The 26,154-nt window shown below is 39.8% G+C and overlaps 1 protein-coding gene across 22 annotated transcripts in view; it reads left to right on the plus strand.

Moving 5' to 3' along the window:
- FMN1 (formin 1) overlaps positions 1–26,154 on the plus strand; it is a 413,714-nt gene that overhangs the window by 131,899 nt on the left and 255,661 nt on the right. For 20 of the 22 annotated variants that reach the window (XM_032343205.1, XM_032343188.1, XM_032343184.1 and 17 more), the window contains one exon: positions 3,495–3,612. The exons of 1 other annotated variant lie outside the window; for it this stretch is intronic. In XM_032343205.1, coding sequence (XP_032199096.1) covers positions 3,495–3,612 — 118 coding nt within the window. Of the gene's footprint in view, positions 1–346; positions 1,893–3,494; positions 3,613–26,154 lie in introns of those variants that run through there. One more of the 22 variants, XM_032343197.1, reaches the window with a different exon arrangement.

Below are 26,154 nucleotides of genomic sequence, written 5' to 3' on the forward strand. Positions count from 1 at the left end.
GGCTGCTGGGCGAGGGGGGGGTAGGGGTGGGGGGGTCAAGGGCTGTCAGGATCTGCTTGCCGGCTCAGCACGTTCTGGAGCCTCCCTTGCTCACCAATGAGGAAGTTGAAAGCTACAGGGAGGCTCTGGGGCGGAGCTCACAGTGAAGTCCTGGGCTGGGATGACTGGGGGCAGGCTGAGTTTCCCTACGACAAAAACGCTTTTGTCTGCGGAAATAAATACGGAAGTCCCAGAGGAGCAGCCTCCCCAGTTCGTGTGTAGTAAGGTGTGCAGCCTCTGCTGCGTCTGGGCAGAAAGCTCCACGGGCTTCTCACAGCTGGCCCCGAGCGTTCCATCCTCGCACACACCCCGGAAGGAGGGCCCAGCAAGTGACCTGAAAGAGCCCAAGCGTGCTTGCTCCGCGGCGGAGAGGCTGCCGGGTCCTGTTGCTCCCTGTCCTGTAAGTTCAGAGCCGATGGTGTGGATAAACTGAGGGAGCAGGGAAAAGTGACAAAAGTCAGAACGTGCACGGAGGGCATTGTCCAGACATGGAGGACGCTGGAGACACTCTGAATGGCAGTGATGATGTCTCGGAACCAGAAAAACCTGAAGCCAGACTTGAAGTGGCTCAGTCGATCCTGAGCAAGTTCTCTATGAAAACTTTGTTTGGGTTTACAAGTAAGTTGGACTCTGTGAAGCCCGACGAGGAAGGCGCAGTGATGAAGGCATTCCACAGTTTACCTCAGCTGGGTGACCCCAGCAAGGTCTCGGAGCAGCAGCCGGAGGCAGAGGCTCAGGTTCCATCTGACCTTGGAAATGATAGCAAGACTGCAGGGGTGGAAACGGAGTCAGAGGGAAGTCAGGGAGTAGAAGAGGCAGGGATTTCTCTTCCTGGTCAAGAGCCACTTCCCCTCAGTGCTCAGAGTGTGAACAGAGACGATGTCATTTTGGTTCGTGGGACTCTTGTGAACACCACCAGCGATTCGGACTCTGATGATGGTGGCCAGCAGCCAGAAGAGGGGAGCCATGCCAGCCGCCCACAGTCCCCCAGTGTTTTATCTGAGCCATCTCAGGATCCTAAAGAAAAGCCACGTGATTGTAGGGAAAATAGCACCACTGGGGAAAGGGATGATGCAGAGCTCTGTGCAGAAGGGCCTCAAAGGACTCCACCTGAGATAAGTAGCAAACCGCAACCTGACAGTGGTGGCCTCCAGACAGAGCGCGGCCCCACGCAAGGACAAGCTGCCGAAGAAAGTTCCCCAGTCCTCCCCGCGGTGACAGACCAGAACGTGAGTGTCGGTGTCACCGAGGATGCCTCGTCTAAAAAAGAAGTCGCCGGAGAGAAGTCGTTCCAGCTTCCGGCCTTTTTCAGCGGGCTTCGTGTGCTGAAGAAGGGGGCCACAGGTGAGGGAGGGAAGACCATCACTGAAATTAAACCAAAGGATGGCGACCTGGCTTTGCTCAAATTGACACAGCCCGTTCAGAAGTCCTTAGCGCAGGCAGGGCCTCAGACCGTGAAGGCTGGGGAGAAGACAACGGACCCGAAGGCCACTCCCACTCTCCTGGAGCAGCTCTCTCAGCTGTTCGTCCTTGACATGCCCAAAGCAGAAGTGAAGGCAGAAGATCCTGAGCAGCCCAGGAAGGAGGAGATGGGCTGCAGTGCTGCCCAGGAGAGCCAGGGCGGCCCCAGCGGAGCCCAGACCCAGGGTGGAGAGGTCAAGCCAAAGCCCCCAGAGACAGCCCTTGAGGCCTTTAAAGCCATATTTGTCCGTCCCCCCAAAAGGGGGACCACAGCTGACACGTCTGAGCTGGAAGCCCTCAAGCGCAAGATGAAGCATGAGAAAGAGTCCCTAAGAGCTGTGTTTGAAAGATCAAGGTCAAGGCCGGTCGATGGCCCCTCTGAGTCCAAAAGCGTATGTAGAATTGGGTTTGGGGTTTTGTTGTAAGATGCAATGCTGCTGTATTTCTTTTTCAGCTTTCCTGTCAAAGTGAGTCCCAGTTACTTGTTATTAGTGAATCTTTTCTAGGTAAAAGGGGATCACGATCAAATCACCCTTGCAAGGAGTATGGAGTTAAACTAGGGAATTCTGTTTTTCTTTTATTTTTCTGGAGGGTCCTAAGAGGGATATACATAACGATGTGTGGGCAGAAAGGGGAAAGTGTCACTCTGAGTTTAAGCATTAATAGTAGATGTTCCTTTCTTTTTTAAGATTTTATTTATTTATTTGAGAGAGAGAGAACATGAGAGAACATAAGCAGTGGAGAGGGAGAAGCAGGCTCCCCGCTGAGCAGGGAGCCCAAACTGGGGCTCCATCCCAGGACCCTGGGATCATGACCCGAGCTGAAGGCAGATGCTTTACTGACTGAGCCACCCAGGCACCCTAATAGTAGATGTTCTTATAAAAAAATAAAGCAGCACAAGGAAGTGATGCTGTAGAGAGAGCCCGCATTTCCTCACCTCTTAGTTAGACCTCTGCAAAAACTCTGTTTTAACTTTGAAGTCTGCCATTTGGCGAAATATGTGTTTGTGATATGATTAAAATGTTCCATGTTTGTTACAAGGCATCCTGATCACTGGGTTTAATCATTTAATTCTAACTCATCATTTATTGGTTGGGTGACCTCAATCACCCAGAGCCTCCATCCCCTCACCCTTACCTTACGCAGTAGTCGTGAAGAGTGAGTGAAGTTAGCCCATGGTAACCATCTCATTAGTGAGCTAGTGTTGCTATTAAGGAGATTAATTCAGGTAATCTATAAAGACTAGCAAACTCCTGTCCAGTAGATCTTAAATGTTCATAAGAACAATAGAAGTTTAGTATCTCCTCAGTCTTGAATTATCATCCCCTTTTATAGTTGATCAGTTGAAGCGATAAAAATTTAAAAATCTTTTGGAAACATTCTTAGGATGTAGTTGAAAATTAAACACAATATGGCATTCTCCAAGTAGTAAAAATCAGCCCCTATAAAAAATGGCTTCAATATGAAGGCCATGTCATTTATTTAAAGAAGAGAAAAAGGAATTGAGATCAGCAATGTTGAGGGTTTAGAGAAATATTTCCTGACCCACATACAGCTGGTGTTTATGGAAAATGCAGAGCTAATCTTTATATTATAAAATACCCTGGAGTGGTTTGGGATACATGTATAATCATCCCTATAAATGTACCTACGTACAATGCATATATAACTGTACCTTCAGTTTGATGTTGGTGATTTAAAAAAAGTTATATGATAAATATCATCTATTAATGTTTGTTTCATACTTGGCCTTGAGGGTTTTGTTTGTTTGGTTTTGTTTTTTTGTTGTTGTTTTTTCCACCCTCACTGATCACTTTACCTTTCTGGAAAAGGGACACTCTGTAGGGAGTTGTTTCAATTATAGTGACTGAGCACAACATGCAACTGGCCATTTAAATTAATTTTGGAGTTAGAGGCAGCATGTCTTCAGGGGTTAATTCGCTGTGGCCACATTTCATATAACGTGTCCTTTTCTTTACCTGCTTTTTCAACAGCCTGACCACAGCCCTACCGAGCAGGACGATAGGACTCCGGGCAGACTCCAAGCTGTCTGGCCACCCCCAAAGACAAAAGACACAGAAGAAAAAGTGGGATTGAAGTACACTGAAGCAGGTAATGTGAAAAGAAGCCGGGTACCCGTGGAATGAATCCTTCACCGTCGTGGCTTTTAGTGCTAGTTCGGTCCTCCCAGAATTTGAGTTTTTGTTTCCCTGCAAAATGTAAGGCTGAAGGCTTTTCTTTTTGGTTGCGCTGTTGAAGGGAACATTTGCACAGTTATCATGACTGCATCTCTTTGAGATGAAAGGGGAAGGCCATGGAATGAATGAAGGGCAGCCGCTGTGGAAAGCAGGAGAACCTTTGGGGAGCCAGCAGAGCAGGTAGATTTCACATTCCTCAGGAAGCAGGTGGTGGGCCCTCATATTGTTGGGAGCTGGCACGGTTGCTCAAAGAGGCCTCGTATGCACCTCCAGAGCTGCAGTTCGATTTTTCTCCCTTTGAAAATGCCTTAGAACTCCAGGAACCTTGTGTGGAGTGAATGTAAAGAGACTGTATCAGTTACTTTTTCCCTTTGGTGAGACAAAGCTTTACTTAATGCATGGCCAATTTTAAAGCAACCCAACTTTCTGGAAACCTTCCCGGGAACTTTGCTTGAATATATTAAAACGGAATGGGCCATTTAGATATTTTTACTCTAACTGAAAAGTTCACAAATTAAAAAAAAAAAAACAAAACACAAAATAACAGGAATTAGAGGATGGTGTATCTTAAATGAATAGATGTGTTTGTGCATCTCTGGTGAAGGGTCTTTGTCTTCTTCCTGAGATTGGAAGATTACCTATGCAGGCTTCTATTTTTTCTGGTTGTCTTAGGGTGTGTGTGTATATGAGGATCAGTCTTTCCATCAGAGAGAAAAACGCTTTCCGTTCCTATTCACTAATAGATGTAAATGGATCAAATTTGGGGTGGGTTAGTAATTCGTGGTTTTTCTGCAGTATTGTAAGTTACTTCAGTGACTGAGAACACAGATGCATTTTGGGTTGGCAAATGAATCCTCAGTTTACAGCCCGATGGCTTTTAGCCTCCATTTACCCAACTGCAGATTTCTGACTATCCCCAGATATCAGCTACTCCATAGCATTTTTTTTTTTCTGCAGTGTTTGACTTCTAGAATGAAAAGTATCTTGGCTTTAGTGAAAAAAACTATATATATATACATATATATATGTATATATATATCTGGAACATATATATATATATATCTGTTCCAGTCTTCTTACCTACAGTTGATTCTTCCTAAATTGTAGTGCTTGTGGTTACAGTCAATGAACCAGCCACCAAATTCTTCCTCATGATCTCGCACAGTTTGCACACTTAAAAGTACTGAAGTTTGCTTTAATGAAAAACCACAATCCTTGCGTGTTTCTTATTCCTAGTTATTAATGGTGCTCCAAGTCCTGTTCCTATCAGTAGATCGTAGCAGTCTTCCTTGTCATGATGAGCATTTGCTGAGCAGAGAAGTTAACTCAATACCATAATCCACTTCAAATAGTATTTGGGGGGTGTTTATATCTCTGCAGTTTCCTTAGTCCATTTCCAGAAGCTCAGAAGAATACTGTGGTTGACCTCATCTGTGGCTTTCCCAGTCTTTGCTTGTCATGATCTGTATTCTCAGAGCTTTCTAAGGTCTTGGATGAGATGGGGGGAGGGCAAGACAGATAATGATAGGGCTGCTGCGTGAGCTGTGCTAACACAGTGACGGAGAGGGCTGACTGTGGTCTGAGGAAGATCTCCAAGTCCCCACCCAGTTCCCACAGTGGCAGTGCTTCCTTACTACACTCCCAGGCTGGTGTTCAGTTCCTGAGAGCCTGCTAGGAGCTGCTATCCTCTTGGTGGTATCAAATAAGAATAAGATGCCACTGTGCCTGAAGTAAACTTATTTTTACCCCATCACTTGATACCAGTGTAGGGTTGCCCTATCATTTATTGCTAATTTTGAGGAAGTTAACACTTTCCTTGTGATTTTCTTAAGCTTTTTTTTTTTTTGAGAAAACTGTTGGTTTATTATTTCAAGCATTTTGTGATATTTCCATTGGTTTCCCTGCCTTTCGGGAGACATACGAAATTTGTCACTTGAAGAGAGCACAGAGACAGTGAAATTAGTTGAGACATATTTCAAGGTGTTTGAAGTCTTGGGCTTTTACATCCACAATGCTCTTTATTTTTCCTAGGGTATACAAGAATCTAGCGTTCCTATTTCAAGTGTGTTGTTGGAGTTCTGTATTGGCATTTAAGCTCAGTCCTTGGCAGAGCAGGGAATGAGATTGTCTTTGTCTTCAGGAGTCCCCTGGTGTCCTTGTGCTGCCCTCAGCCACTTCAGATTTGCCACTGCTTGGAGTTTCCTTTATACACAGTTTGTCATTTAGCACTTTTTTTTTTTTTTTTTAATTTTTCCCCCTGAGGGCTTACAAGATCACCCAATACTATAAACTCATCTTTTTTGTTCACGGATAAAAAGAAAGCTGATCTCAGAGGACCTGTCCCTTTAAACTAAGGCTTCCAAAGTACTCTTGGTCATGTGAGGGTAACTGCGCACTGCTGCTGGTGCCCACTGCTCAGGAGGCTCTCTGTGCCATTTCTAAAGCATCAGCATCATCTGTAGCTGCTGACATGGTAACGGCCTCCCTTAGCGGGTAAATCCTTCGGCCCTCCAGAGCTTTCAGTGCCATTCTGATCACTCTGTGTTCACCATCAAGATAGGAGCTCTTGGAACTTTGGTGATGTGTCAGCCGAGTGAATCATCAGCCCCCATCAGAGCCATCGTGCACAGGACTTGTTGGTGCTGAAGTTGACCTCTTCTCAATAAAGGGCCCCAGTGTTAATTCACTAAGCCTGAGCTTCTCTCCTTAAATGAGAGTGCATTACTCTCTCCCGTCTCTTGTGCTCTGCTTTCTTACACTCTTATCTGTGCAATTCTGCTTTGTGTTTGGGGTGCCTCACAATAATTTGGAGGGAAAAGAGCACTACCTCTCTCCCCAGTCCTGGCGAATGAGATTGGAAGAATCCGTTTGACAGACCTCATATTCTTCTCAGAATTGTCTTTTCCCTCCCTGGGTGTATGAGTTGGCTCTTGAAACAACCTTGTGGGATGATCTTGTTTTTTTAAGGAGGAATCTCTTTCAGTGGCCTTCTCATATCCTTAAATGGTTAATCAACTTCTGTTGAGTCCGGCCCCTTTACTGCTGCAAGACCAGAAACATCTGGATGTAGTAAACTTGATTAGCTTTTGAAGCTTGGGGCAAAGTAAAACTCCATCACAGCAAAGTGAAATGGTGTGTCATGAAACATACAAGGGGGTACCTAAGAAAAATGTCTGCCTTTGTATTGATGATGAAGCAATTCCTCTCGTGAGAAACAGATAACCGGTGGTCTCCCTCTGCTATTTCTCTTCTAATATGCTATTCTGTACGTGGCAAGGTGATACAAGGTTTAGAAACTTGTAAAACGAAACTGGAAGGCACAAGAACCTTGGTATCATAGAATCATTCAATCATAGCATTAACACGGGGTTAAACTTTTTATTTCAAACGTGAAAAAAATTATCTAAGCCATATTATGTCACTTTTGTTTTCTTTTTGGTTTGTGAAGGATAACTGCACTTATTTTTTTTAAATTACATATATTAATATACCAACCAGGGTGCTTTTAGGAATCAGGTGACAGACTCAAACTGGCTAATCGAACTGAGAGTTATTTAGAACTCTTTCCAAAGGCGTGGGCAGGGTTTCAGGAAAGCACTAAGAGCTGGAGCAACATCTGGCTCTATGGACAGAAACTTTGAAAGCCCTAGACTTAAGGGGCAAGGGTGGGAGAAGCCACTGGGGAAACCCAGAATTTCAGAGGGAGGCTGAGTTGTATGGTGAGGACTGCCCAGCAGGAGTTGTGGCCCTCAGTAGAGGGATGCAGCCGGTCCCCAGTGACTTGACAGGAAAGGAGCTGGGAAATAAATAGTCTGACTCTTTTCTTTGTCTTGTCTCTCACCATCACTCCCATGGCCAAATCCAAAGACAAGTCCAAGGACTGGGAGCCATTCTCTGCCATTCCGTCAGGACAACAGGGCCCAGAATAGAGCCTCAAAGGGGAAAAGAGTAGATCTGGATTAGCAAACCCAGGATACCCAGCACAGTTACACTCGCAGCAGACTCCACATCAACAAGGGGCGTATGTCTCTCAGTCTGCACGGAGGACTGGCGTGCGTTTAACTCCATCACACCTGACCACACAGGCTTTAACACAATGGCGTGAGAAAAAGGCCTGTTTTTTTATCCTGTGGGAGTTTTATGTCTTCTGCTTTAGTGGGTTCATAGGAAATATAGTGGCCATCATTCAGAGCCTTGCTCTGTGAATACCTTTGTCACCTTAATATAGAGAGTTTATTTACTGATTTTAGAAAATTTTCTCTAAGTTTTAAATGTTTCCCTATATTACAAAATAAAATAATGAATTTTGGAAATAGCCAGAAATATCACAAAGCCAAAGAAACTTCCTGTAATTCTGTTTCATAGGGAAACCATTGCCAACATTTTGAATTATGAAAGGCTTACGTGAGTTGAATACTTAAAAGTTTTTTGATCATCTTGTATAGAGCTGCTTTTCACACTTGAAAATGTGACTGTATTTTTTATTGACTACATTTTAACCATGATTATATTTATAGAGATTTAGTTTTTCAAGGTATTTTAGTATAAAAATGGAAATAACAATTCTGTAAATATTTTTGTTCATAAATGTTTAATTAGGATAAATTTCTTGTGTTGGAATTGCTAAATGAAAGGGTATAAACCTTAATGTATTCAATATGTATTAATTGCCAAAGTTAATTTTTATGCAAATATATTCAGTATGAAAACAGTACTTTTTTTTTTTTTTAAGATTTTTATTTATTAGAGAGAGCACAAATGGGGGTTTGGGGTTGTGGGGGGGGAGGGAGAAATAGATTCCCTACTGGGCAGGGAGCCTCACATGGGTCTCAATCCCGAGCCCTGGGATTGTGACCTGAGCTAAAGGCAGACACTTAACCAACTAAGCAACCCAGGCACCCTAAAAACAGTACTTTTAAAACAATGAGAAAAGTTTCCATCTTTATCATTTGTCTTTAATTTTACTTGTCTTGTCCAATGTGAAAGCATTTTAAATATTTGTGTATAGTCAAATCTATTTTCATTTTAATATATAACTTTTCTTCTTCTGCTTAAGAAGAACTTTCCTATTCAGATGACCTATTTTTTCAAATTGCTTAAGTGTTTTTTTTTTTCTAACTTTTCCTTCTTTCCTTCCATTTTATATCAAAAATTGAGTTTGGTGTATAGCTTGAGGTATAGATCTAAGATCACTTTTTCCCCCCTGAGGTGCTAACTTAAAGCAGGCTTCTAGCTTAGTTACTTTCTATGCTAAGCATGGTACTGTTGAGGACTTTCTGTGGTCTTTGTGTTTCCATTTTGTATAGACATCTTAATTATTTCAGCATTAATATACATGTCAGGATCTGTTCAAGTTTTTATGCAATTAAAAAAAAATGGTTTTGGCTTGCTTATTCTTCCAGAAAACCTTAGTTTTAATCTCGGTTTCCAAAGGATCCGTTTGGGTTTTTTACTGGAATTGCATTAATTTGTGAATTAATGTAAAGGTTGAAATGAGAATTGAGATTTTTGAAAAGGCTTCATATCTCTATTTGAGAACACCTCTTCTAAAACTATTCAAATTTTCTTTTTTGACTCAGTAAAAATATTGCCTGAATTTTTTCTCAATATATCCCTAGGCATGTTGTTAAAAAAAAAAAAAGGCATGATATGAATTTGTATCTCATGATTCATTTTTCCTAAAAGTCAGATGCATTCCTAAGAGTCTAGTGGTTCAAGTAACACCAGGTCCGAGGCCAGGGCTGGACCCAGTGAAGGCCATATTTTGGACGGACTGACTGACTGCCTAATACCAGGGGAAAATTACTTTTGTTTTCACTCCGGTTAGTGATTCTGAACATTCTGAGGCTCCTTTAAAAACCCAACAAAGGTAGAAAGCTATGGAAGAAGACACTGCAGTTAATTTTGCAAACATTTCAGACTCCCCTCCCCCTACCTCACCGCCATCTTAGCCTTCCTTCCTTCTTCCGTCCTCCCCCAACCCGTCAGGTTCCCAGGTCTAGATGAACCTTTGATGCAGAAGCTCAGCCCAGAGCTGGGCTTTCTTTCCTGCTTATCTCCTATTTTATATTAGGAAGGTGGACCTGAAACACCTAGTTACTTATTAAGAAATGTGAAACATATCATCATGGCCTGTGCCTCAGCATCCTGAGAGGAAATGAAATTAATGATTGGGAGTTTTGCATTCAGATGGTATCGCACATTAAAATGGTACTATCTGGGAAATGGCAGTGACTTAATTACCCATGGAGAAAATGCACAGAAGAAAAGCACTTATTTTTTTCTGAAGCAAAATGAACTATGCTTTTTTGGTTTCTCTTCCCATATTCATCTGGAAAAGCTCTTCCCTTCACTGGCTGCAGATCAGACCCAGCCTGGGACTGAGGGATGGCCTGTGGACTGCCCTGCTGAGAGGGAGCACCATGGCTTTTGTAGAAAAGAGAACCAACCCAGCATGGCAGCGTGGTTATTGGGAGTGAGCAAGCTGTTGCCACATGTGGCCTTTCCTGGGGCTCACTCACACCATTCCGAACATCCTTCCTTAGAATATTCTGGTTCAGATAGGGAAACAACCCACCCCTCAACTTAATAAAGATCAGCCTACTTTCTGGTTTGTTTCTTATTTGGGTTTCCTTGGTTATAAAGGATAGAGCTGCTCACTGCCCCTCCTGGTGAGTCAGACATCCTTGCCTCATCAGCAAAGGAAAGCTATAAATATCTTTGAGTATTTTATTGGCCTTACTGTGCTTTAAAAAAAGTATCCATTCATAACTAGCACGCTGTATTAGCTATGACTATGACTAGATTTTTCCTTTAATGTCCTGTATCTGCATAAATGATCCCAAGTGTCTCCTTTCATGGTCTAGGCAATAGGTTTGCTCGTTGTGTATTCTCTAGGGCTTTGTGACTTGTCACCATCACTTGCATGGAGTTACGGTGATAATCCTGAAAACTGGAAGCTGTACAGACTAAAAACAGGAGAGTCTTAAATTTTGTGGCCATAGAAATAGGGTGTACTAGGAAATGAGAGGGGGATTGGAATGTGTGTGTATTAGGCTTCTACTTGCTCACAGCTGGGAGCTGTGGGGAGGGAGCTGGACTCTTCCAACACAGATGAGAGCTAAAGCTTGATACCAAGCGGAAGGAATCCTGAAATGTGGACCAGCGACTTGGGAATTTCATGTTGTACTCCAGGAAATATGAGTAAAGGTCTTTGGCTCAGGAGGAGTTAAAGCAAGAGATTTAAAATATAGAACCTAGGGGCACCTGGGTGGCTCAGTGGGTTAAAGTCTCTGCCTTTGGCTCAAATCATGATCCCAGGGTCCTATCAGGCTCTCTGCTCAGCAGGGAGCCTGTTTCCTCCTCTCTCTGCCTGCCTCTCTGCCTACTTGTGATCTCTGCCTGTCAAATAAATAAATAATAAAATCTTTAGAAAAAAAAAAATCTTAAAAAAAAATACACATATATATATAGAACCTGAAATTTTACATTAAAACCTGACAGCTGCAAGCATTTTAGAAATCATTGAGTTGATCGTATTCACTTTACATATGAAAGGTTGTGACTTCCTGAAAAATAAAGATAATAAGAGCTGGAATAATAAGGGGAAGAGAGGAATGGCCGCTTCAAATCAGGGAAGGGCTGGAGAGTGATGTATTTTTTTTTTTCTCCTGCCAATGCACTGACATTTAAAGATCCAGCAAGAGAAACACATGGGGAGCAGCCGCACTTAAGAATTAGGATGGCTATTCAAAAAAAAAAAAAAAAAAGATGGGGCCCGAGTGAGTCAGTCCGAATAATAAAGGAGATCATAGGTGTCCCATACCAGCTCACAGCCACAAAACTTGATTAGGTCATTTCATGTTGCATTTTTGACTCCTAAACATTTAAAAAGAGGGGTTGTAATTTTTTTTTTTAATGCTGCCAAGGCTTACCGAAGCTATTGCAAGCAAATTAAAATGCTGCTTAAAAAAAAGAAAACAATGCTCTGGTTTGCAGATTCTTGCAACTTCGAGTGGAAAGCATTGTTGGGCCATAGTTTATGTGCTAACGTATACGGTGGGTGCATATTTGATTTTAGGAGATACTTGAATGAACACTTTTATTTTAATGGTTTAAAAATACCAGGAATTGTATTGTGTCATAGAGAAAATGAATCAAGCAGGATTTGAACCTTCTTTTGGGAAGAACAGACTGCAGTTTGTACTGTATTCGAAGCTACATCTTTACACATCCCTCCTGCTGATATTTTTCTTCTTCCTTAAAAGTCTTTCCAGGTGGCTCCATTTTTCTCCTCTTCCTCAAATCTCCATCTGTTTGCAGCTGCCAAGCGTTCTTTCTCTGGGCCCTCCACCAAGCAGCCACTCCCCGTCCTGCCTTAACATCCTCTCTTCCAGCTCACCACCAAACCTTTCCATCGTCAGCCCCTTCTGGTTCCTTCCTCTTGTCCCCCATTACTGGGCTCATAGCCATCAACTAGCTCAGCGAAGACAGGGCTCTCACTCCTCCCTAGAGAGCAGCTGCAAAACTAAAATTTTTCCTGCTCTACAGAAAGAACAAATTACTGTCTTCCTGAGAAATAACTAAACACAGAGTTTCAATGTCTAAACTCTTGAGCATTTCCCTCCAGATAAAGGAGACACTGGATGAGAGAGTGAGAACATAAAATGAGGAAAGTGAACTGTCTCAGACAGAAATTGAGCACGGAAATCTTGAGGACTGGGCTGAGTTTGGAATTAACACTTTGCTGCAGGTTTCATGACTTTGCACATCACATGATGCTTGGCTCTATCTTTTAATAGCTGTGACCAGAGTTGCTGTCCTCATGTATACAAGTGAGGACAGTGATAATAATTTTAAATAACTATTGTACAGATAAATTGAGATCATTGTGATGCCACTGAACTTAATATATTGACTCTTTTTTCATTTATTTTTTTAAGATTTTATTTATTTGTCAGAGGGGGAGAGAGAGCATGCACATGTGCACAAGCAGGGGGAGCAGCAGGCAGAAGGAGAAACAGGCTCCCCGCCAAACAAGGAGCCCAATGTGGCACTCGTCTGAGCTGAAGGTAGATGCTTAACCAACTGAGCCACCCAGGTGTCCCTATATATTAACTCTTTTATTTATTTTTTTTTAAGATTTTATTTATTTATTTGACAGAGAGAAATCACAAATAGATGGAGAGGCAGGCAGAGAGAGAGGAAGGGAAGCAGGCTCCCTGCTGAGCAGAGAGCCCAATGCGGGACTTGATCCCAGGACCCTGAGATCATGACCTGAGCCGAAGGCAGCGGCTTAACCCACTGAGCCACCCAGGTGCCCCTATATTAACTCTTTTAAAAGCCAATATTTATTGAAGCATAACATACATATGGAAAAGTGCTCAAATTTTGAAGTGTATAGCTCTGAGTGCAAATCAGGAAATAGTACATTACCTACCTCCCAGAACCCCCCTTCCTTCCCCTTTCTGGGACCCACAACTAACCCTTCTTCAGAAGAAGCCACATTCCTGACTTCTAACACAATAGATTAGTTTCACCTGCTTTGGACCTTCATCAAAACGGACTCCTTTTGTGTCTGGCTTCTTTCCTTCTTGGGAGAACCAGACATGTTATCGTGTGTACCTATAATCCAGTTATTTTCAGTGCCCTATAGTATTTCATTGCATGAATATATCCTAATTTCTTCATTCTAATGTTGATGGGCATTGGTGGTTTCCTCAGGTTTGGGCTATAATGAATATGTTGCTGTGAACTTTCTTGTACATGTCTTTAGGTGCCCATAGGAACGATTTCTCTTAGTTATATACTCGGGAGTGAAATTGTTGGTCACAGGGTATGTCAGAATTTAATGTCAGTAGATGATACCTGCAGTTTTCCAAGGTGATGGTAACCTTTTTTTTTTCTCTCATACAAATGCAGCAGCTTTGTTCATAACAGCCACGGAACAAACCCAAATGTTCATCATCAGGTGAAAGGATAAACTGTGGTACATACGATAGGTAACAGGCTACTTCTCAGCAGTAACCACTGATACACTCAATAGCATGGATTGATCTCAAAACCCTTATGCTGAGCGGAAGTAGCCAGATACACAGGAGTTCACACTGTACATGTCCATTCATCAGGTTTACTACAATAAGCAAAACTAATCAATAGTCACAAAAACCAGATCATTGGTTGTCTGTGGCTAAAATAGAGGAATTGACCGCACAGGGAGTAAGCAAACGTTTTGGGGGGACAAATCTGATTGTGAGGTTGAACCCTGTGATTTATTTGTCAAAACTAACCAAACTACACACTTAAAGTTGAGCATCATATTATACTCTTATAAATTGATTTTTAAAATATTCTTTAATCAAATGCTGTCTTCTATCATTCCCAAAGCTGTATTTACATATAGTTATACTTATTGACTCACTATGGGTCCTGTTCTACAATGAAATCACCTTATTCTCAGTGATTTTCTTTTTTGATTGAATTGTTCATTTTTTAAGCCTTCCAAGATTATTTTCTTGTATTTGTTTTCATCATGGTAACAATTCACACTCCAACCACCAGTACAACACAGTTCTGGTTGCTCCATATCTTTGCCAACAGTTGGTGTTGGCATTTCTAATGCCATTTGAGCCATTCTAATTTGAGCCATTCTGATTTCAATTTGTGTTTCCTAATCAAGCATTCTCTGAGTTGCTTTTTGGGCCATTGGGTATTCACTGTTCAATCATGTGTCTGAGTCTAATAAATTGTCCATCTTTTATTATGTTTTAAAGAAGCTCTTTTTATATGCTGCATGTGAGTTCTTTGGTTAATTGTGTTGGAAGTGTTTTCTTCCACTTTGTAGGTAATCTTTTCCCTTTCTTAATGGGGCCTTGTTACAAATAGAGATTCTCAGTTTTAGTACAGTCTTGTCCTTATGGTTAGAGCATTTTGAGCCACCTTAAAGTAATCTTTCCCTACCTCCGTCACAAAAATATTCTCTTAAGTTATCTTTGAAAGACAGTAGCACTCTTCATTTGTCATTTAGACCTACAGTGTTCTGGGCATTAATTTTTGTGTATGTGTTGAGGGAGGGGCATCAAGTCTGTTTTTTACATGCCCAAATTATCTTAAAGTTTTTCCTGAAAAACCCACCTTCCCCGACCACACCAACTCTTCATTCTGTTCCACCATTCTCTAAGCATATCTAACCTTGTAACAGTCGAACACTGTGTTAATGACTATAAATTTGTAATAAGTGATGATCTGCTGGTGTGTCTTCTTACTTTGGTCATTCTCAGCTCTTTGTATTTCCAGGTGCATTTTAGAATTTTTATCAAATTTGACATGGTTTTGATGACATTGACCTCTTTCCAATACTGAGTTTTTAATTCCATAAATCTCTTTCCATGATAAAAATACTTACTTGAATATAGTCTTCTCTAATTTCTCTCAGTGTTATAGTTTTATTTGTAGGGGTTTTACACAACTTCATTTAAACTCAAATTTATTCCTAAGTATTCTCAAATTTTTAATGCAGTTGAGTATATGTTTTAAAAAATTCTACTTTCTGACTTTTTTGTTAGAAACTCTCTCACTAATTGACCTTGTATTCAACTTTGTATCTTGCTAACTTGCTACCACGTGGCTGTTTTTATTTTGGAAAAATAAAGAGATCTTTCCATGGTAGCACATGCAGAGTCCTTTTCATTCTACCTCATTTTCTTTTAATGGCTACAGAGTAGTCAGTAAAATTGTAACTTAGTGAACTATTCCCCTCCTGATCTTTTTATTACTTAGAATCTTTCACTGTTGTACAACAATTTCATGAAGTCTTCCTTTGCATCTCTGTTGCGCACACCTGTGAGTGCTTTGGTAGGATAGAAGTAGAATTACTGTGTCAGAAAGTCTCACCTTTCAAACACTGGTAGGTAGGATGCGATTGCCCTCATAAAATATTGAATCAATTAATACTAATTAAATAAATTAAATACTAATTAATATAATAATTAAATAATTTAAGTATTTAATATATAAAATACTTAAATAATTTAAGTATTTAATATATATTAATGCATCTAATACTATTTAAATAATTAAATAAATATTAATTAATTAAATAAATAAGAATGTCCATTATTCACACTTTAGCAATATTCATTTAATTTTTGCCAACCTGGTGTTAAAAATGCACAGTATTGGGGTGCCTGGGTGGCTCAGTTGTTAAACATCTGCCTTCGGCTCAGGTAATGATCTTGGAGTCCTGGCATCGAGCTCTGCATCTGGCTCCCTGCACAGCGGAAGCCTGCTTCTCCCTCTCCCACTCCCCCTGCTTGTGTTCCCTCTCTTACTGTCTCTCTCTCTTTGTCAAATAAATTTCAAAAATCCTAAAAAAATACATAGTAGTGTTTTTAATTTGTATTTCTCTAATACTAAAATAGCTGGATATCTTTTCATTGTATCTTTTGTGATTTTCTTTCTGCTCTTCTTTTCCCTCTTATAAATTGGGTGATTTGTCTTTATTCTTACTGGTTTGTAGGAGCTCTTTTTATATTTTAAAGGAATTAGTCTCTTGACTGTTGTATGTATTGCACTCAGAGTCTCCAGGATGCCACATTGTTTGCCTTGTGTCATCTTTTGTTATATGGAAATTTTATGTTTTATGTAGTTACAGTCTTCTCTCTTCTGGATTTGTTGTTGGTGATGGTTTTAAGGAAGATTTCAGTAACCTAAACTGTAACATACATATATGTTGCGATATATATATAAAATATATATATATATAATATATATATTTAATATATATATATAATATATATAATTTTGTTTTTAATCTAGAATTTGTTTTTGTGTCCAGCCTGGCCATGTGCTGTAATGATTAGGAAGCTTGGGCTGTGGAATCTAATGTCATGGGGTTGAATTTTAGGCTTTAGCAATTATTGAACCAAGTTAATTGCCTTTACTGGACAAACTGGGCAAGCTTATTACCTATTTATGCCTTAGTGTCTTTGTTTGTGTGTGTGTTTTATAAACTGTTTGGTAGTCAATGAACTTAATGCATTTAGAGAAAGGTTTTTGTGTTTTTTTTTAAGATTTTATTTTATTTGGGAGAGAGAGAGCAAGAGAGATCAGAGAGGAAGAAGGAGAGGGAGAAGCAGATTCACTGCCAAGCTGGGGAGCCTGAGGCAGGGCTCCATCCAGGACCCTGAGTCATGACCTAAGCCAAAGGCAGATGCTTAACCAGCTGAGCTACTCAGGTGCCCCAGTGAACTAATGCATTTAAAGACCTTAGGTGTGACCACCCCTGAGGGTGGAATCAGTGGAGCACACTACTCTTGATCTCGAGGTCAAGAGTTCAAGCCCCACATTGGTGTATAGAGATCACTTTAAAAAATTTTTTTCGGGGCACCTGGGTGGCTCAGTCGGTTAAATATCTGCCTTTGGCTCAGGTCATGATCCCAGGGTCCTGAGTTCAAGCCCTGCTTCAGGCTCCCTTCTTGGCAGGGAGACAGCTTCTCCCTCTTCCTCTGCTACTCCCCCTGCTTATGCACCTACACTCTCTCTATCAAATAAATAAATAAATAAAATATTTAAAAAAAAAAATACCTTAGCACAGTGCCTGGCACATTGTAAAGCCAAAATATAAGCTGCTTTTAGTTTTGTTTTTTCCAGATTGATAATTACTTGCTCCAATACCATTTAATAAATAGTTATTGTTCTGCGGATGTGGAGTGCCCACTCTCACACATGTAAATTCCTTTCTGTATAGTCACCTATTTCTAATCCTTTAATATTTTTTGTTATTTTGTTTATCTAGTCCTTGTGCCAATTTTTATGTCTTTGCAGTTAGCGTAGTTTTAAAGTTATTTAATTACTAGCAATTTCAAATCACCTTAATTCTTTTTTTCCATCTAAATTTTGTTTGGGTACGTGTATATATACACTCTTGTATGTGACCTGGAAAGTCAGTTTCTCAAGATCTATGAAATGATCCAATTGGAATTTTATATTACATTATTATGTTTAATTATATTCCAGTATAGATCAATATTAGGGCGCTTGATAATAGGCTTCCTACCCAGGAACACACTGTATCTTTTGATCCTATTCAGGATTTCTTTTATTTTCATCAGTAAAGTCGTACAGTTTTCTTATAGCTTGTGCACATTGAAATTTCTGTGTATTTGGTAATAAGTGGGATCCATTTTTCATTACATTTTAAAATTGGTTTTGTTGGTATAACAAAGTGATTTCCATGTTTCTAATTCTAACTTTATACTTGTCTTGGATCTCCTAGTTTTTTGGTTGAGAGCCTTGAATTTTTTTGGGGGGGGGTAGACAAATCATGACAATTTGTGTTTTTTTAATTGTAAAATATACATAACATAAAATTTACTGTCTTATCCATTAAAAACTTTTTATCTTTTTATTCATTCAAAAGGATTTATTCACACTTTGTATATGTAGCATATAATGGTTTGCATAATAGATATATAGGCATTAACCATTTTTAAGTAGAGTTCAATAATGTTAAATATATTCATGTTGTACAGTGGATCTCGAGAGTTTTTTCATCCTGCAAAACTGAAACTATACCCACAACACCGCTCCCCATTTCCCCCCTTCCCTCAGACTCTGGCAGCCACCATTCTACTTTTTGTTTTTATGAATTTGACTTAGTACCCCATAGGTGCAACCATACAGTATGTGTCTTTTGTGACTAGCTTTTTAACTTAGCATAATGTTCTCAAGATTCATTTATGTTGTAACACGTATCAAAGTTTCCTTTTTAGGACTGAATAATAGTCCCTTGTATGTACATACTGCATTTTGTTGATCTTTCATACATTGATGGGCAATCGGGTTGCTTCCACTTTTTGGCTCTTGTGAATAACACTGTTATGAACATAGGTGTACAAATATCTCCTTGAGATCCTGGTTACAATTTTTTTGGGTCTATACCCAGAAGTGGAATTGCTGGATCATATGGTGATTCTGTTATTTTTTGAGGAAACTCCATACCGTTTTCCACAACTGTTACATTACTCAGCATTTCTTCCAACAGTACACAGGGGTGCTGGTTTCCTCACATTCTTGCCAGCACTTGATATCATCTGTGTTTTTTCCTTGTTTTTTTAATTGTAGCCACTCTGATTGGTGTGAAGTAGTATCTCACTGTAGCTTTGATTTGCGTTTCTCTAATGGTCAGAGTCTTCCTGTGTCAACTAGTCACTTGTGTATCTTCTTTGGGGAAATGTCCATTCAAATCCCCTGCCCATTTTCAATCAAGTTTTTAACAGTAGAAAATAAAAACACAGGTTGTTACCTAACTTTTTTCCTAGTCATTTTCTACTGTCTATGACCTCCAAAACAAAGCTGGATAAGTAGTGAATAGTAGGCATTGTTGTATTATTCCTGATTTTATAGGCTTCCTTCTAATGTTTACAATTAAGCATTATGTTTGTCACTGATTTTTGGTCAATAACCTTTATCAAGTTAAGGAACATTCTTTATAGACTGGGGCTTCTAAGTTAATATCACAAACAGTGATTTGAATTTGCTGTTTAAATTCGGGGGCATATTTATTGAAATGAACATTTGATTTGTGTGAGTTTCTTTATCTAGTGATTACATTTTAGATTTGTTAGTGTGGAACTATTTCAGTATTCTTAAGATTACCCTGTTTTGTTATTTGGTTTGCTGGTTTGCTGGTTTTTTTAAATAAGAAAGTCATAGCCAAAAATAATGAATTCTGTGAAATTGTGATAAGGAAAACTAAAGGGAACTATGGAGACATTTCCTACATTTTAAACAGCAAAGTATATGGTGACTGCAGCAAAGCTCTAGATTTGTTACAATAGAAATAAAACCAAATGGTTTTCAGATGATCTGCACCTTGTTTTATTCTGATGTTATCTTTTCCTAAATGTTAGGATTTCTTCTTCAGTGTACCACCAATCAAGATAAGTAGAAGGGAACTTTGAAAAAAGCTGCTATTGTGTGTTGAGTACATGGCATGGCTAGGATGACTCCTAGGGGATTTCTCTTGACTTCGTTAGAACACATATTCCATCTTGTGTTGTAATCTTAGAAGGTGCAGGTAAATGGCTGTGACATCAGAGTTACTAATGCTCTTAGATTATATCTAACTCATATTTAGTAACATTGAGCACATTATTAGTGTTGAATTCATCGGTGTTATTAATTGCACAAGTACAGATAATAATATATTCATTTAGCAAATGTTTGCTGAGCATCTACCATGTACTGGTAAACATGATAAGTGTTTAGAATACAAAGGTGAATAAGACAAGATCTTTGCATTCAGTCAACTCATGGTTCTTCTTCTTTTTTTTTTTTTTCCTTTTCTGGGAAAAAAAGGGGCAGAAGGAGGAGGCAGAAGGTAGGTGACAGAGTGGGGGTGGTGGAGAGGTGAAATGTACACAAATGAGTACAACAATTTGTAAGATTGTTACAATCTTCTCTGCTCTTACTGAGGAATATAAACACATACATTATGTATGTACAATATATTATGTATTTATAATGCTTATAGTAGACCACATAGAAAAGTATGAGTACCTAGAGTAATTAGGACAGGCCTCCTGAGCAGATTTGGAAGAGTAGGTTGGATAAGTCAGTGCAGGCAAGGTAGACCAAACATGCAAAGGAAAGATGGAGCAGGGTTTGACTGAAGAGTTGCAAGATAGATAAGACAAAGGAAATGATATGCAGGATTGTTAAGCCTATGCACTTGGAGGCTAGATTTTGCGTGGTCAGAAGTTATATAGGAACCTGGACTATTGATTATGGGAGGAGCCACTGAAAGGTTTTAGTCAGGGAAAAACAGAACCAAATGTGGGTTCTGTAGGACTGCACTGGAGGTAGTGAGGATAATTATGAAGCTGGGATGGAAGTGAGTGGTTGCTAAGGGGAAGTAGGAAGACCAGTTTGGAATTCCTTGTAATGGTCCAGAGAATGGATGATATAGGCAATCATAGATTTCTATCTTCTTGTGAATGGATACATTGAAAAAAATATTTATTTGTGACATAGTTATTTGTGACATAGTAATAAGGAATCAGAGTTAATAAAAATCAGTAGACCCTTTGGTTTCATTTTAAGTGATGACTTATACCTCTTGCTAAACTTATTTCCAGGGCTACTAAAAGAATAAAATGAGATAATCTGAATTAAAATATTTTTCCAGCCTGGAATGAATGTGGGACTTAACATTGACATATATTAATATTTATTATATTTATACATTACCCAGTTTGTGGATAAAATATGTTCACCTCTAGGTCAATTTGCCTGGAACCAACTCACGTAAATTCAGTTGCATAATACCAATTTACCCAAATTAATATTTTCAACAATGTATTTCTATTTTAAACAGAATCTATTTTAAACAATCTATTTCTATTTTAAACACTCAGACAAAATAACCCACTGCCATACCACCAGGGTCTCTATAATTAGCCACTTACCTTCTGAGAACATCAATTACTCCTTCCTTGCCAACAAAATCCATATCACAGCTATCATAGCTTTCAACCTTGGTAAACTGTTTAACTTCACCTTTTGTCTTTCAAATTCTACCTGTGTCATATCTCCGTGGGTCCCCTCATCCCCCGCAGTGAGTGTTGCTTCCTTCAGAAAGCCTTTGACTCCCGCTCTTGGGAGACTTTCTGAATTCCTTGGCCACCAGGTACTGCTTATGATAGGTCTTTTATTGTTGAGTTTTCAAATCTTAATATTGTTTAACATTTTATGTGTTTGTTTTGTCCCCCAATTAACTCTTTCTCAATCTTGAGTGTGTGTGGGGGTGGGATGGGGATGACAGTCTGGGGAACCTACTAATTCAGATATCTGGTACCCATGAATCTGCCTTTTTCACAAGATACCCAGTCAGTTTGGATCAGCTGTCTTCAAACTGGGGGTCACAGAAGGACGGTCTAGGAGTATAGTGGGGGGATAGGTAATTTTGAGCAAATTACTTTCCAGATTCTCAGCTTTCATGAGTACTCTTAAATGATCCTTTCATCCAGTTTTTAAAGGAAAGGCTTTAAATGTTACCTATTCTAAATCTCGCTGTACCTTCCTCAAGTGTAAAAACCTACAGGGTATCACACGGAGGACATGGGAAGATGGAGAGGAGAATGGAGTTGGGGGAAATTGGTGGGGGAGACAACCATGAGAGACTGTGGACTGAGGAACTAACTGAGGGTTTTGGAGGGGAGGGGAGTGGGAGGTTGGGTGAAACCGGTAGTGGGTATTGTGGAGGGCACATATTGCATGGGCACTGTGTGTGGTGCATAAACAATGAATTTTGGAACACTGAAAAGAAATTAAAAATAAAAAAATTAAATAAAAATAAAAGCCTACAGGGTATCAAAGAGTAATTCCAAAAATGGTATCTGGGAAGCCTTAGAGCATCAAAATAATCCGTTCTGTTCATTCTATCAAGGGATACATTTCCAATAAAAGTTTGATGTTTAATAATCACATGAATCAGTTTTCATGTACTGGGAATTAATAAAAAATTTTGATAACTCAGCCGAGTAGTAAACTTGGAATTAAAATTCTTGTGATCCCAGAAAATTTTTAAAAATCAAATTATTTTTATGTTTGTATTCCATGGACATTATGAAGGTGGAAAATGATAGGCATTTAAACATAAAACTGTATAATTTGGGGATAAATTCTTGGAACAAAAGAAATTGAAATATTTGAAAGGATTAAAAGGAACTATATAAAATTTCTGCATGTTAAAAGCAGTTTGTTCACAGCCTTTTAAAATAGATAATGTGGAGTGGCAAATCATGGTGTTATTACATTCCATTACATTAAAAGTGTAATGACTTTATTTTTAAGATATCAATAGTGACAAACTCCCCAGAATCTGTCCTATGTAACTGTTTAAATTTACAACGAAAAATTTTAGATTTCAATTGCAAAATGTATGGGTATGTTACTATTTTGGGAAAATTGTAGTAGGTGTGATGTAGTTTTAGAATATAGGTGAGGTTTGGTTGGGTGAGGTCCAGAGCTGACAACCAAGAAAGAATTCTTGAGATGTCTTTGGTACAAAATGGTGGTTTTATTAAAGCACGGGAACAGGACCTGTAAGCAGAAAGAGCTGCTGTCGCAGGGTTGTGAGGGGCTGCTGTTGATGTATCTGGGAGTTGGGGGTAGGGGAAAAGGGATGTTTTCAAAAGAACTTTCCGATGTTAGAGAGGACCTACAGGATACTGGAGGTCTTTGCCATTGTCAAGTTAAGGTTGTTTTCCCCTCGTGCAAGGGATTAACTTTAAGACAGTTGGGGCTTCCTGGAGAAAATTACACAGGTCCCACAGGGGAGATGGGGAAGTGGGAGGTGAATGGGGGCGGTGAGTAGAGGGGGTTGGAGGGGGTGTAGGTTGCCAGGTATTGGCTTGTGCAAAAGAGTTTGAAGAGCACTCTCATTTACACTTTGAAAAATACTGCATCAGAAATCACCTGTGAGCAAGTTAAAACTGTAGAATATGGGACCTGATCCAGGAATGATAATATACATGATAATAGCTGACATTTATTTAGTTCTGAATGCCAAGTGAAAGTGGCAGGTTCATTTCTACAAAACGTGTCAGCAGTGTTTGTCTTTCCCGAGGGCATGGCAGAGATCCTTTCCCCATGGCTTACTGCCTGGCTTTAGTGGCCATAACTGGAGACGAAGGTTACAAAGGACACTTCCCTCACGTCTGAGCCTGCTCAGAGAGCTTGCTCCCCTCCCCAGCTACCCCTGCACCTGTGGAGTCAGCTGGTCTTTATAGACGCTGAGAGGAAGCTCACTCACATTCAGATCAGCTGTGGGGTGTCTGAAGGAGAGCGGGAAGGTGACTGTCTCTACCTGGAACAGAGATTCTGCCCTGTTGTGCTGTCCCTGGAGAACTGTCCACATCTTCTGTGTCTAGGGTATGAGCCAGTCTTCCAGAACTCTAAGATTGGTCTATGGGAGGTCAGCAAGAAAGAAGTGTACTTTCTGTCTTACTTTATTTCTTAATTTTACTATGGATCAGAAATTAAATAAATCAATTACTGCAAAGGTCAAAGTCATTTAAAAAAATAGATGTGAATGGTTACAACCCTGATAAGATATATAGGACAAAGAACAGAAGGAAATAGAGCAAAATGCTTTGGTTGTCTTAAAGGGGTGGATTTTCTTTTGTTTCCTAAATTCCAAATCAATCGTAAATATAAGCATGTTTCTATTGCCTTGACAGTGTAGAAGTCTTTTCTAAATTATCCTCTCTGAGAGAGGGCATATTAGGCACTCATGGATGGTACAAATGGAAGAGGGAATTTCTGTATCTTACTGATAATAACAATAATGAACTTTTTACATCAGCCAAGACATATAGAAGTGAACTAAATGCTATACATGGATTAAATAATTAAATTTTAATGCTCATTATAGAACTGTGAAGTAGATAATTCTTACTTTACTGAGGAGAACACTGTGGCTTATAAAAGTTACATACTTTTCTTGGGCTTTACAAAACTAGTGAAGAGAAGAGCCGGTACTTGAACCCTGGCAATAGGCTCCAGAACCAATATTTTGTGCTATTAAACTGACAGACGCGTCCGCTCACAGGATCCTGTCTCTTTTAAAGATAAATAAAGGAATATTTCTAAGAAATGGAGATTCACTTTGGAATGAATGGAAAGAAATTAATAGGGGATCTATAGCAATAATGAATGGATAAAATCTCTTAACATTGTGTTTTTAAGTTGTGAAGTATTTAACATGGTAGACACTCAAAGACATGTACGCATTTCAGATAAAATTGTTCTGTGGTATTACTTGAACTTCCTACACACCTGTCATGTTTTAGGCATCTGAAGTACATCAGTTGAGTCAAAACAGAAAAGTTCCTGCCTTCAAAGAACTTGCATGGGGGTGGGGGGTGGGAATAGTAGTGAATACAGAGAATAAAGAACTATGGTGGATACATTATGTAGTATATTCGATGGTGATAAATGCTATGGGAAAGAAAAGCCAGATAGGGAGCACCAGGACTGTGGTGGAGTGTTGGTTACAATTTTAGTTAGAATGGTTAGGGCGGGACTCATTGGGAAGACACTGTTTGAGCAAAGATACAAGGCAAGGGAAAGAGAGAATGCTGGAGAAGGAAGGGCCAGTGTGAGGACTCTAAGTACAGGATGGCTATGATGTGGTATGTGTAACTAGAGTGGTTAAGCCACCAGCCGGAAGAAAAGCTTTCTAGCCTGGGGTGTAAGGACCTCTAAGGGATCCGGGATAGAATTCAGGGGTTTATGAGCTTGGATGAGAAAAGCATTTCATTTTTATCTTTAATTATGACATCTAAATGTAATTGAACATTCCTTTCCATCGTGAACGTACGTGAAAAACCTGTATAACTCAATAGAACCTATGACCTTGTCAGCAGTAGAAATCACAGGTAGTAGCACATTACATTATAGCTGTCGTGGATGTCTTAAAATATGGTTTTGTTCATCACCACATCACATCAAAATTATGTCGGTAATTAGGCCTACCACTCGATCTTATTATTTAATGTACTAATAAAAGGGTAATTTGTTACTGTGTTACACTTAAAAATATATTGACAATGGAGTTGGTTTCCTTTGTAATCGATTGTATTTTACTTTACACATTAAAAAGTATTGTTCTGAGAAAGGGCCCATAGACTTTGCCAGCTGCCAAAGAGGTCCATGGCACACACACAAAAAGATAAAGTATCCGTTATGTGCAACTCTGTTGGCCAGAGCAGGACATTGATGGACCCTGGCCTCTGTGCTGGGGAATGGGGAGCTGGTTGAGCAGAGCAGGACGTGATTAACCTTGTGGTTTGCAAAAGCTCACTCTGGCTGCTGTGTTCAACTCCAGACTAAGACAGGAGTGAAGTGGCAGGTAAACCCAGGGACCAGTTACTGGGTTATCATGGTGATTCAGACAAGAGATTATACTTGCTCAGGAGATGGTAGGTTGGACTATGGTGGTCAGCAATGGAGGCAATAAAAAGTAATGGAATTCTGGCTTTATTTTGGGATGAAACCATCAGGATTTACCAATAGATTGGATGTGAGGAAGAACAGTCAGGGATGATGTCAGGGTTTTTGACTTGAGCAATGGAAGCATCCATTTATCATGCTGGGGGGGAGAAGACAGGATAGTAGAGGGAAGATCAAGTGTTAGGGTTTTTTTTTTTTAATTTTGTGTTTTTGGCATTGTTTCTGATGTTAACCTTGAGGTGCTCGCTGGCATGCACAAGGAAGTGTTAGCAGACATTTTGATAGGAGTATGGAACTGGGGAGAAGCTGTAGATATATATGGGGAGTCATTTGCACGTGTAAAAGTTGGTATTTAAAACTCAGGTTGAATGAGATGCTGAGTGTAAATGGAAAAGGGGAACTAGGAGTGACCCTGGGGAACTCCAACAGGAAGAGATTG

This window comes from Mustela erminea, chromosome 5, assembly GCF_009829155.1.
Source record: "Mustela erminea isolate mMusErm1 chromosome 5, mMusErm1.Pri, whole genome shotgun sequence".
In the NCBI taxonomy this organism is placed as follows: domain Eukaryota; kingdom Metazoa; phylum Chordata; class Mammalia; order Carnivora; family Mustelidae; genus Mustela; species Mustela erminea.